This window comes from Misgurnus anguillicaudatus, chromosome 7 (assembly GCF_027580225.2).
Source record: "Misgurnus anguillicaudatus chromosome 7, ASM2758022v2, whole genome shotgun sequence".
NCBI classification, from domain to species: domain Eukaryota; kingdom Metazoa; phylum Chordata; class Actinopteri; order Cypriniformes; family Cobitidae; genus Misgurnus; species Misgurnus anguillicaudatus.
Window position 1 is genome coordinate 6,594,786 of NC_073343.2, and position 12,485 is coordinate 6,607,270.

The window sequence follows — 12,485 nt, forward strand, 5'->3', positions numbered from 1 at the left end:
CTTGTACATTTTTCACTTACAACATTGATTCTTTTAAGGGAGATCATTGTAATATGAGTATTTTTACTTACTACCTAAGTATATTTTACAAGTATATCTGAACTTTATCAGTGTTTTTCTTTGGAAAACATGCTTCACTACATTCTAAAGCAATATCTTTATTCCACTACATTTCATAAATACAAGTTGTTATTTTACATTTAATACTTATGCTAAGTAGATAAAACATTTTTTTAAAACTTTTTTAGTTTTAGAAAGAAAGCTAGATTTTTGTGTAATTAGGTATTACAAAAAAATGTAATGATGCTTTGCTTCATAATGTAGAAGTAAAAGTTATCCCAAGAACAACATTTTGATTACGTATAAAGATATAATTATAGCTATACATACTTAAAAAATTACTCGAGAAGAGTAAAAATACTCAAGTCTACCTCTGATGACCACTTTATATATTTAAAATAAAATAAGTGAGTCATAGTCACATACAGAAAACACCAAACAAATCTTTAATGTATAATAAATCACGCATTTTATTTTTATATTCTGTGTGTTTTAGGTAGACCTACATAACATTCTGGTATTGTGTATATATAGCGAGTAAATTAATATCACTAAAATGATTAAGGCGTATTTGGTTTCGACAAAGATTACGTCATTAGTCCCTCAGGGAAATCTCGAGTGTATTCGAGACACCCCGGTAAACTGGAGGAGTCATCAAAGCAACGCGAGAACAAATCAAAAGCTGAGATTTCAAATCACTATCGCGATACTCTGATGTCAAATGATGATTGTTCTGCGCAACACCGCATGATATCGAACACACCCCAAGTCTCTTGACCAAGAACGTACGCAAAAATCCATTTATAGGCATCCGTAGCCACACCCGAGGGGCGTTTCGCCTTTGACGCGACTCGTGTGAGTCGTGTTTACATGCTGTTTTGGGCGTCACTGGCAGCATGGCAGTGAGTCACAAGCAGAAGGGTGATGTGGCGCGAGGGCACAAGGTTTCTTGGCGAGGATATTTGAACAGGAGACGATAATTTAAATACCTTCACGGACAAACAGGGTAAGACTTTAAGCTAATTTGACAAACATACGTCACAACTTTAGACATGGATACTGCCAAAACAAACATTTGTCAACGTGTTGCTTCACTCGGAGACGTTCGATCGCTTTATTTTTCACCGGCCGTATTTGTTAAGCTTATTTTATGTTTGTACATTCAAATTACTTTGGCTAGCTAAAACATTGTTAAACATTTTGAATTCGTACATGTACTTGAATCACCGATATATTTTTAGATATATTACCGTCTTAATAGAAACTTCAAGTATCGACCGTGCTTAAATGGACTGATAGACTCAAGACCACCCTATCACCGGACCCTGAAACGGGAATTAGTGGCCATGCACGTGCCAAACGCCACTTTAATCTATAGCCTAATTATTTCCTATATCCTGTGCGAAAAATTAACCATAGTTTTACAAGTGGTAATCAATACGTAAACAAAAAAATACTACACGTACTCAAATAAATCCATGATTCATTTTTGTAAAAGATATCTGGTTATAATGTTTACGTTTGCCTGGTGTACTTCAGATCTGTACTTTCTCTGTCTCTTTAAAGGTCTCTGGGTTTGTTAACAACAGGCTGTTTGTTCACGCATTGTTGCGGATTTTGACAGCATCGTGTCTCTGAATCAATATCCATTGGTACCAAGTGCCAGTTCGTAACCAATTGTTTTTGATAATTTAAAATATAACAAAAATGTTACTGTTTTACATAAAGATTATTAATCTAACAAACTCCCGTCATTCTGGTTATTCTGGTTTTGACAGTCATTTAACCCATAGCAGATGATGTCATTACAAACTTCTGTGAAACACAAAAGCAGATCTTTAGAGAAAGTCTTCTTTTGTATATATGTATACAGAGAGCAGACCACAAATTCAATTCAGTTTTATTTATACAACTCTTTTCATTCTTTTGCATCGTTGCAAAATATATTTAAACACAAACATAGTCAAAAACTAAATAAAGAAATAACAGAAAACATTATAAAATATTTAGGATTAGTTTATTGTATGTGTTATGAATTAAAAAAAGGTTTCTGTGAGGAACTTTTAGTCGTTATACAAATAAAAAAACGGTTTGATATTTAGCATTAAACACAAGTGAGAGAATAACATAAACATGCAAAGCTGTAGTTTAGCTTCAGAGTACCTTGGCATATTCCCATACTTTTAGAGATGTACAGTATGCTGCTTTTTTAAACATAAAAAAACAACATTTTGGACTAACATGACAAAAAGTTGCTTTTTAGTAAACTAACCAAGACGGGTAAGAATCTATTTCGGAGCGGCTCAGTGTTGGTAGCACTGTTGTCTCACAGCAAGAAGATCCCGGTTCGAGCCCTGGCTAGGTCAGGTGGCCTTTTTTGTGTGGAATTTGCATGGTTCTCCCTGTGTCAGCGTGGATTAAATCCAGGTTTCAAAAACATGCAAGTTAGGTGAATTGGAGATACCAAACTGCCCTTCCCAGCCTGTGTATGGACTAAACCAGTGGTTCTCAAACTGGGGGTCCTAAGATGATGCCAGGGGGCCCCAGTTTAAAGGATTAGTCCATTTTCTGGAGAAGGGTCCAGATGGTTTGCTCAGCGCCATGTCATCCACGGTGTTGGTGAATTTCTTTGTTCAGTCGAGAAGAAATTATGTTTTTTGGGGGAAACATTCCAGGATTTTTCTCTTTTCTCATTTTGATGGACCCCAACACTTGGCAGTTTTGATGCGGTTTGGAATTGCAGTTTCGAGGGACTCTGGGCGATCTCGGACGAGGCATGGGGGTCTTGTCTAGCGAAACGATTGTCATTTTTGGGAATAAAGGTGGTAGATATGCACTTTTGGACCACAACTTCTTCCTCCGGCTGTGTGGCGAGCCAGCGCGACCTCACATGATTGCGTAATGACGTCAAAAGGTCACGTGTTACATATATGAAACGCACATTTGTGGACCATTTTAAACAATAAACTGACACAAAGACATTAATTAGTATCATTCGACATACAACAACGTAGGAATGGTCCTCTTTCTTCACACTTGAAAACATTGGGGCGTAGATTTGCTTACATCATCCGTGACCTCTTGATGTGATGGCATATTGCGTGAGGTCGCGCTGGCGCGTCACAGGACCAGAGGAAGACGAGACGTTGTGGTTTAAAAGTGCATATTTTTTGTTTTTCTTGCCAAAAATGACGTTTTGCTGGATTGGACCCTTATGCCTCGTTTGAGATTGTTTGGAGTCCTTTGGGACTGCAGTTTTGAACTGCATTAGGTCTGTTGCGTGTTGGAGTCCGTTAAAATGAGAAAAGTCCTGGAATGTTTTCCTCAAGAAAAAAAACGTGGTTTCTTCTTGACTGAACGGGGAAAGACATCGGCATTTTGGATGACATGGTGGTGAGTAAATTATCTGGATTTTTTTTTTAAGAGAAGGGACTAATCCTTTAATGACATTTTTAAAAATACATTTTTTATCATAAATTCAGTGTAATTAAACCTCAGAAAAATAAACAGCACTATACTGTATAATTTAATATGTTTTGTTTAATTCAAATTTTAAGTTTTGGAATGTTTTATGTCATAAATTTTATTTGGGGGTCATGAAGGAATGCATATGAATATTGCCATAGATCAGGGGTGTCAAACATACGGCCCGCGGGCCGCATACGGCCCACAAAGGTGTCCAATCCGGCCCGCATGATGATTTATTAAATATAAAATTCATATTTTAAAAACCCTTTCAGGTGGGTGTCTAGTTCGTTTTTAATATGAGAGACTTGCGGAAAGCAGCAAAACGCGGAACATAGACTTAACACGGTGCCCAAAAATCTTGCTGTTGTATTGTTACTGCTCCGCTAAAGATCCACTTATTCCGCTGGTCCACTTCGTGTTTTCCCGACCGCTCCGCAGCATCTCTGTGTCCACTCTCTGCCGTGAGAGAGAGCGAAGACGACGGTCTCCGAAGTTCGTTGCATTAACAGGTAGATTAATTACATTAAATCAGTTGTTAAACAACAGAATTAGTAATTTGGAAGTTTGTATTTCTTCCGGTAATGATCTGCTGTCGGTGTTTTAAAAGTGCCAACAAGTGCTAGCAAGCAAACAACAACAACAAAATAGCCACACTCCCATCAACGCTACAATACATGTCCAATCGATTCAATGCTCCCGATCAGATCTAAGTTAATATAAACACTAAATTTGCTGTTGTTGGCACACTTTGTAGACAAAAAAATACAAAAAACACCAATGCCTTCACAAAATAACGACAGAGAACGGAAAGAGAGGCTGCTAAAGGCAGTTCAACATTGCAAACATGGATTCAAAGCTCCATTAAGCCAGCAGGTAAATCATATTGAATATTTAGCAGATTGTCACACTTTAATTCTTGTTATTATATTTCCCATTATAATCGCATGCTAGTAATATAACACATCATAATATTTTATTAAAACCATAATAATAGTACCAACCCCCTTAGTGCCCTTTTTGGTTTGGGCCACTGCCCCATCTAGCATTTTCATTTTCTAAATGACTGTTCTCATTACAAATATATTCCAAAGAAAAGTGAATGATTTATAAATAATTTTGGCATTAAGGAATAATGCAAAAGAAGTTAAATTAAGGCTTTTCAACCTAAGGTCAGTGGATTTTGTACAGATGTAAATTTGTGTGTATAATATGTACAGTATGAGTGTGACCTTATGAAATGTAGTTTTCACAGAGCTGTGTGTTTCTCTAGTTTTCTTGCTGAACAAACGAATTAATTGGTTTGTTTAGTTAATATTAACACAATTATCAGCACACTAAAGTTTAAAAAAAATATCCGGCCCTCACATCATGGTGTTATTTACCATCCGGCCCTCAGCCTAAAATGAGTTTGACACCCCTGCCATAGATGCTAGAATGGTGTACCACTTGAATGGTGTTCATCCACACGTTTATGGGAGTGGCATTAAAAAGGTGTATTTAAAGGTCAGATTGTGTATGTATAAGATCTTTGCCTTGATTACAGGTACAAATAATTATCAGAGTGCCACAAACTGTTTTATTTATGTTGTATGATTGAATCTCCCTTAACCACTCTGATCCCGATTCAGTCATTTTTGAACTGGATACAGAGGTTAAACACTCCCTGATAACAGTCTGAGTGTGTGTTTGTTAGACTTTAGCACTGATAGCTCAGCTGAATTCATTCAGCTCAGCATTGTAGACTTTAGGAACATACCTGGGTATAACTACTGATTGTGCCGAGACCTTTGGAGTGGAAAAACAAAAAGTTTAAGATGGTGAGCTGTAGAGGATTGTACGAATTGAATGTCGGAGCCTTCATAATGTGACTATATATATACAAACTTTATAATTCTCTACAGCTATGCCGGGGTCTAGATACGTCAATGTGGAGGGCTGGAGCAGCAAGCAGGTAGCTAGCTGGCTGAGAGATCAAGGATTTCGTGAATATGTGGATCTCCTGTGCTCCAAGCATCGTTTGGATGGAGCAAGCCTCCTGTGTCTCAGCGAGGCTGACCTGCGGTCTCCCCCGTTGGAAATTAAGGTGCTGGGTGACATAAAGAGATTGATGCTGGCCATCCGAAGACTACAGAGGCAACACGCGGCCCTCACGCACTCAGGGTCAGAGGTCAGCACGTTGTCTCCTATGCACACTGGTGCCGTTTGTAATGGCTTTGCTGAAGGAGGCAGAAGAGACTATCAACACAGTAATGGGGTCGGGTCAATCACAACGGTTGGTGATGAACATAGCACTGGTTACTCGAATGGGAAGCGTAAGCAGAATGGCGTTCGGCTGGACCCAGAGTATTGGAAGACTGCACTCAGTACTCTTTACGCTATGCTGGTGTGCGGTGTGACATCGTTTGTTATGGTGCTTGTGCACGAGAGAGTTCCAGACATGCGGACGTACCCGCCACTTCCGGACATATTTCTGGACAGGTGAGTCGTGTTAGGTGGAGGAGTGGTGTTCAGTCTTGTTGTTTATGATTGTCAGGAAGAATGGCAAGTAACTCTTGATATTTATGTGTTAGTGTACCCAGAATTCCATGGGCCTTTGCCATGGCTGAAGCATGTGGCGTGGTGTTGGGTTTCTTATTGATGTTGGTGTTGTTGATGCATAAACACAGGTAACACAAATACACCCATGCACTTTGTTGAAAGTTCCCTAATATGGTCTCAGGCCTGTGTTAATTTCATGTTTCTGGGTGTGCTTTCTGTTTTGTGTGACGTGTGTGTGTGTGTTAGGTCTATTCTGTTTCGCAGGTTGTGTAGTTTGATGGGGACGGTTTTTTTGCTTCGCTGTGTCACAATGTTTGTCACATCACTGTCTGTACCTGGTCATCATCTGCAGTGTTCAGGCAAGGTAAGGAATGCATATCTCTCTCGCTCGCTTGCTCTCTCTCTCCCTCGCATGCTCGCTCTCTCTCTATTTTGCATAGTTTGTCTTAAAGTATTTGCAACCCGTGAGTTGTTTTTGTAGTTATTAGCTTCAGGCCTTCCAGCATGTTGATCTTAACATTTCTATTTGCAGTTCTGAAGAAATGTCTCACTGGGAATTTCACATGCTAATCTTATTTGCATCTCTATCTTTGTAAAAATGAAATGTACAAGACTTGTTTTTTTGTCATCAGTTATGAATGTATGCATGCATGTATACCCTTCCCTTTCAGAAAAGTTTTATTTATTCACAATATATTTATTGTGTTTGGCTGTAAATTGCAAAATTAAAGGGCATTCTGTTGTTTGTAAGATTTTTTAAGCAAATCATTTTAAATATGCACACGTTCACGCTTAAAGTTATCTACCCCTTATCGCAAAATTTGTCTTTATATTTACTTTTACAGTACGTTCCAGATAAAGTACTTTGATAAAGCATTGTACTATCAGTGTGTACATGCTCAAGGACAAACATTAGCAGATAAACCTACTAATCATATAATTATCCTGCCCTGGACAACATAATAAACCACCACAAACTAACACAGTAAAGCCTGACGATCATCTATCTGTTATGTGTGCACATGTGGACTCAAATATGCATATCTGTGTGTTACAGGTGTATGGTGATACCTGGGCAAAAGTGCAGCGTGCACTGGACATCTGGACTGGGTTTGGCATGTCTTTAACTGGTGTACATACATGTGGAGATTACATGTTCAGTGGACACACTGTTGTTCTCACCATGCTCAACTTCTTTGTCACTGAATGTGAGTACAAAGAACGGCACTAAGAATTTTACTCATTCTATGTGGAGTGCGGTTGTTTTTTGTTGTATTATACAATTGTAACAGCTGTTTACTGGTGGGTCACAACTGAAAATGGAAATTCCAATATAGTCTACGTCTGCAGCTTCTTATTAAAACTTTAAAAAGGGAAAAAACAGGATTTCATGTGTAGGCCTTTTACCTTTTTTAAATATTTCCCATCAACTAGGGTTGCTGGATTTATCTTTATTTTTTGTCATGCCACTGCTTTGTTTGTTTAGTTACACTCAGAAAATATCTGGCCTGTATTGCTGGATATTAAATATTGGTTCACTTGCAACATTGAAGACACAGTTTGTGCTGATCACTGTATATTTTGTGCCTTGAGCATACAACAAAATTCAAAAGACGGAAGCCAAACATTATGGGGTGATTTCAATGACAGGGAATTATCTTAAGCCAGGACTAGACCTTAGTTTAATTCGGAAATATAACTAGTTTTTAACAAACATGCCTTACTAAAAACATTACTTGTGTGCACTTGGAGGCAAAACAAAGGGCACTTATGGGTGATTCTCATGAAATCCAGATTTCAGAAGGTGTCCAGCATAAGATTTTTTTTAAAAGCCCTTGAAGCCAATTTTTTTTTTTGCACATATAAGATTAATGTCTGAACTTACTATAACCATTATTTTTAGAGGATTTAAAAATATTTTCTATAGAATTATTTAAAAAAAATTTAGATTACCGCAACATGATATTACATTAATTATATGCCTTTACAAACTCATGTTTCGATAATGAGAACTAAAAAGTTGTCTAGGTACTATGACAAACAAAATTTCAACTTTTATCTGGAGAGAAAAAATAAGAACTGCTTCCATGGTAGCCATCTTTAGTGTCACAGTCAATTATGTCCCTTCCAACAATTTTTTTTGTTTTGTTGAAAATGTTAGTTCCTTGAGGGCTTAAACAATGATTGAAAATTGTTTTGGAGGATCAGAAAATTGGTCTTGGACACATTTATATTTCTTAAAATTGTCTCTACATTTACCAATGATCACCAAATACCACACGTTTATTTACTGTAAATGTTTATAGTATAACATGCACTGAAGCTTTTTATTTTTTATATTTTTTAATTATAAATATTTCCCTGTCAACCCAAATCCAGTCATGGACACGTTGCGGTAATGAACATTTTTTCTTAAATGTGGAAAAAACAACAAAATTGGTTTGTATAATGTCATTTGAAATCATGTGCAAAATAGTACATGAAGAGATGTTTGTAACTGTATACTTCTTATTTTGATACTCTTACTTTGCATTTCCTTTTTTTATCAAAATGTTTCATGACACCTCATAAGTCTAATTTCGTGAGAATCACCCTTATGTATTTTAAGATATGTCAGTGCAAGTTGTTTGCAGTTTGGACAGCTCTTACATTTATTTTTTAGTCTAAGACTAGTCTAATCCCTGTCCGGGAAACCGTCCCTATAACTAAACTATACAAAACAAAAACACATCTGTACAACAAATTACCTAATATTTTTCTTTTTTCTTCTCATGTAAATGATGTTTCTTCTTGTTCTGTTTGCCCTTTGTAGTTTATCTACTACTAAGACAAACAGTGTCAGTGTTTCCTTTTTAAGGACATTTTTATTTACTTAAAGAGACACTCCACTCTTTTGAAAATAGGCTCATTTTCCAGGTTCCCTGGAGTTGAACGTTTGATTTTTGCCATTTTGGAATCCATTCGGCCTATCGCCGGGTCTGCCGGTGCCGCTTTTGGCATGGCTTGGCATGTTCCATTGAATCTGATTAGACAGTTAGCATCGCTTAAAAAATGATCAGGGAGTTTTTATGTTTTTCCTATTTGGGACTTGACTCTTCTGTAGTTACATTGTGTGCTAAAACTGACGGAAATTAAAAGTTGTGATTTTATAGGCCAATATGGCTAGGAACTATACTCTCATTCTGGCAGAATAATTAAGGACTTTGCTGCCGTAACATGGCTGCAGGAGGCGCAATGATATTACGCAGCACCTGAAAATAGTCCCTTGCTATTGAAAGTAACCAAGGGGACTATTTTCGGGCAGTGCATTATATCACTATGCCTGCTGCAGCCATGTTACAGCAGCAAAGTAGAAAAGTAGAAAATCGCAACTTTAAATTTTCTGTCGATCTTAGCACATGATGTAACTACAGAAGAGTCAAGTTTTAAATAGGAAAAGTATCGAAACTCTTTGGTTATTTTTTTAGCACGATGCTAATGGTCTAATCCGATTCAATAGATTATGCTAAGCTATGCTAAAAGTGGTAGCGCCAGACCCGGAGATCGGCTGAATGGATTCCAAAACGGTAAAAATCTATTGTTTGACTCTAGGGGAGATGGAAAAGGAGCATATTTAAAAAACAAGTGCAGTTTCCCTTTAATTTTTAGTTACTTTTATAAGATGATCACTAGCTCTGCACCCCAATACTGTACATACACTCGCTAATTCGGTCATACGTGCCCTCCAGATGTCTGTGCTATGCAAGCAAATGATGGCTTGTGATGCCATCACAAAAAGACACAAAATCCAACTCACGCACGCCTATTACCACAAGATCAGCCGATCAGATCTCTTTCATCCACACCTGACCCTGCAATACATGTACTTACTTCTATTACTTGTATTTTTCCCTTCCTACTCTTTCCATGTATATATTATACGAATAAAGTGCTAATGCACGGCTGCTCTTTTCTTGATTTGACTTTCTTCCATTGTTTCATTTGTAAGTCTCTTTAGATAAAAGCATCTGCTAAATGACTAAATGTAGATGTAATCTTTTGGGGTCAGAGCTGATGTCCTGAAGCAGAAAAATGTTCTCAAAAACTATTGCTTTTAATACATCACTATGCATTAAACCCCTATTTAGTGCTTTGACTGATATTTTTTTGCGTTTTAGATACACCACATAACTGGAACTTCATCCACACCATGTCTTGGGTCTTGAATCTGTTTGGAATCTTCTTCATCTTGGCGGCACACGAACATTACTCCATCGACGTCTTCATTGCGTTTTACATCACCACCAGACTGTTCCTGTACTACCACACACTGGCGAACACACAGGCCTATCATCACAGTCGCAGAGCGCGTATCTGGTTCCCTCTCTTCTCTTTCTTCGAGTGCAATGTGACCGGAACGGTTCCAAACGAGTACTGCTGGCCTTTCTCCAAACCTGCTTTTATGAAGATCTTTATAGGATAGATCATTCGTATGGGTTCAGTTTTTTTGACCTTTTGGATTTTTGGGGGAAATATTTATTTATTTATTGCACTTGTTCACTTGTTTGAAACCCCTGTCGGCGATTACACTTTATATCTGAAGTTTGGGTTTTTTGGTGGCTTTAACTTCTTGTTGACCATGTCTGCCTGTTTACTAGTCTATAAAGCATTTGGACTACTTAATTTAGCAATATTGAAGTTTTCTTTGACTTTCTTTAAAGCAGATTTTAGAAGTCATCAATTAAAATGCACAGCATCAGAATGATGTCAAACGGTTAAGCACAGTATCTCATATGTAAACCCTTGCAGTATAAGATAATGGGGTGAGGAAAAGATACAAATGTTGGGTTAATCATTGTTTAGTTATTTTATACTAATACCTCAGTATTAATTGCTCTATGATGCCATTTATTAGGTCTGGATACTTAATGGTTCAAACTAAATGTCTTATTAAATAGTATTTGATATAATATTTGTTTTACTAATTTTGACATGTTGCTACTAACAGTTTGCATTTTATATGCTGTAAGTCTTTTTTCATGTGATTCCAGAAAGAGATTTAAATTTGTTAATGTTTTGCCAAAATTTTCATTAGTATTACTGTTAATTGCCAATATTTAATGCCTTTATTAAAAGGGAGTTGCAGCATTTTTTTACCATTAAGATAAATGTTTTTCAAAACACTACTGTATGTGTACATGGAATGTAATTTAAGTTTTAAATTGTTTATAAAATCAAGATTATTTGACTGGAATAATAAAAGTTTATAAGCAAGCACTTTCGTATGTGCGTGATGTACTGTATAAGTATACTTAATATATTTCATCAGTATTTGATAGTGTGCTTGACTTGTTTAATCATAATTAAACTGTTAGCTCAATTAGATTAACATAAGATAACATGAATAAAACATGTAATATAAAAAGCAAACATTATTTTAATATTTAAACATCCAAATAAATTCCCACTGATGACTTTATTGTATGCACTATAAATTTGACTTATGAGAGTTATTATAAATGACAAAATTTTGTCTATTTAATCTAGACTTTAAAGTTTGTAATTCAGGTTGTGTTGATTCTGAATGACTTTCGCTGTGAGTGTTTACGGTCTGGCATTAGCTGCTGTAGCAAGTGTATTTAACATCAAATGCATGTTTAAAACAAATGTAACATTTATATTTTATTAAAAAAAATCGCTGAACATCAATTAGGCTTCTATAAAAATTATAGCATGGAAATGTTTCAAGTGTCCATTCTGAGATCCCAACAGGAACGTCTCGGTTACGTATGTAATCCATGTTCCCTGAAGGAAGGGAACGGAGACGTCACGTCGTGACCGACGAATTGGAGAACTTGCTAAGTGAGACCAATCTGCTTCGTTTACTACTAAAACGCCAATGAACTTGGCATTGAGATATTTGCATAATGCTGGAGCCGCCCCGCCAGGTGCGTATAAGCAGCAGGTGCAAATAGTGAAATTAGCTTCATTTCGCTGAGAAAGCCGGAAAGTGTGACCGGCCGTAAACAGCAGGGAGCAGCCCTATGGCGACGGGACGTGACGTCTCTGTTCCCTTCCCTCTGGGAACGTGGGTCACATACATAACCGAGACGTTCCCTTTCAGTTGGTCACTAAGACGTTACGTCGTGACCGACGAATTGGGAATCCCTACCAAAACGCCACTGGGGCTGACCTCTTCCAGTGTCTGCATAAAGCCCTCCGGTTCCACTTAAGGAGATAGAGAATAGGATTTAAGGCAGAAGGCTGGGCACTAGATGTTCCTTTAACCCCACAGTAGTGCCAGAGACTGGGAAGCTCTATCTGAGCGGGATAGGAACGCTGCGGAAGCCAACGCCCCGTTAAGGGCTAATGGTGGGCGAAAGACAACCGTAGTTGAGAATAGATAGCTGTGGCTGTGTAAGCAAAGCAGTGCTGTGCTG

The 12,485-nt window shown here is 37.4% G+C and overlaps 1 protein-coding gene across 2 annotated transcripts; it reads left to right on the forward strand.

Moving 5' to 3' along the window:
* The first annotated feature begins 902 nt into the window (after positions 1-902).
* Positions 903-11,322, forward strand: samd8 (sterile alpha motif domain containing 8). Of its 2 annotated transcripts, none has more exons than XM_055172728.2 (6): positions 903-1,066; positions 5,430-6,006; positions 6,099-6,194; positions 6,313-6,430; positions 7,124-7,274; positions 10,224-11,322. In XM_055172728.2, exons 2-6 carry the CDS (start codon positions 5,432-5,434, stop codon positions 10,526-10,528), a joined length of 1,245 nt encoding a protein of 414 aa, XP_055028703.1. In that variant the 5' UTR covers positions 903-1,066; positions 5,430-5,431; the 3' UTR covers positions 10,529-11,322. The 2 variants fall into 2 exon arrangements, with proteins under 2 accessions (XP_055028703.1, XP_073725411.1); XM_073869310.1 differs by lacking the exon at positions 903-1,066 and adding an exon at positions 5,211-5,345.
* The last annotated feature ends 1,163 nt before the right edge of the window (positions 11,323-12,485 follow it).

Coding starts and splice junctions, on each gene's coding strand:
- samd8 (XM_055172728.2), top strand. CDS start 5,432: ATGCCGGGGTCTAGATACGTCAATGTGGAGGGCTGGAGCAGCAAGCAG. Junction 6,007..6,098: donor CCGGACATATTTCTGGACAG/GTGAGTCGTGTT, acceptor TTTATGTGTTAG/TGTACCCAGAATTCCATGGG. Junction 6,431..7,123: donor ATCTGCAGTGTTCAGGCAAG/GTAAGGAATGCA, acceptor TGTGTGTTACAG/GTGTATGGTGATACCTGGGC.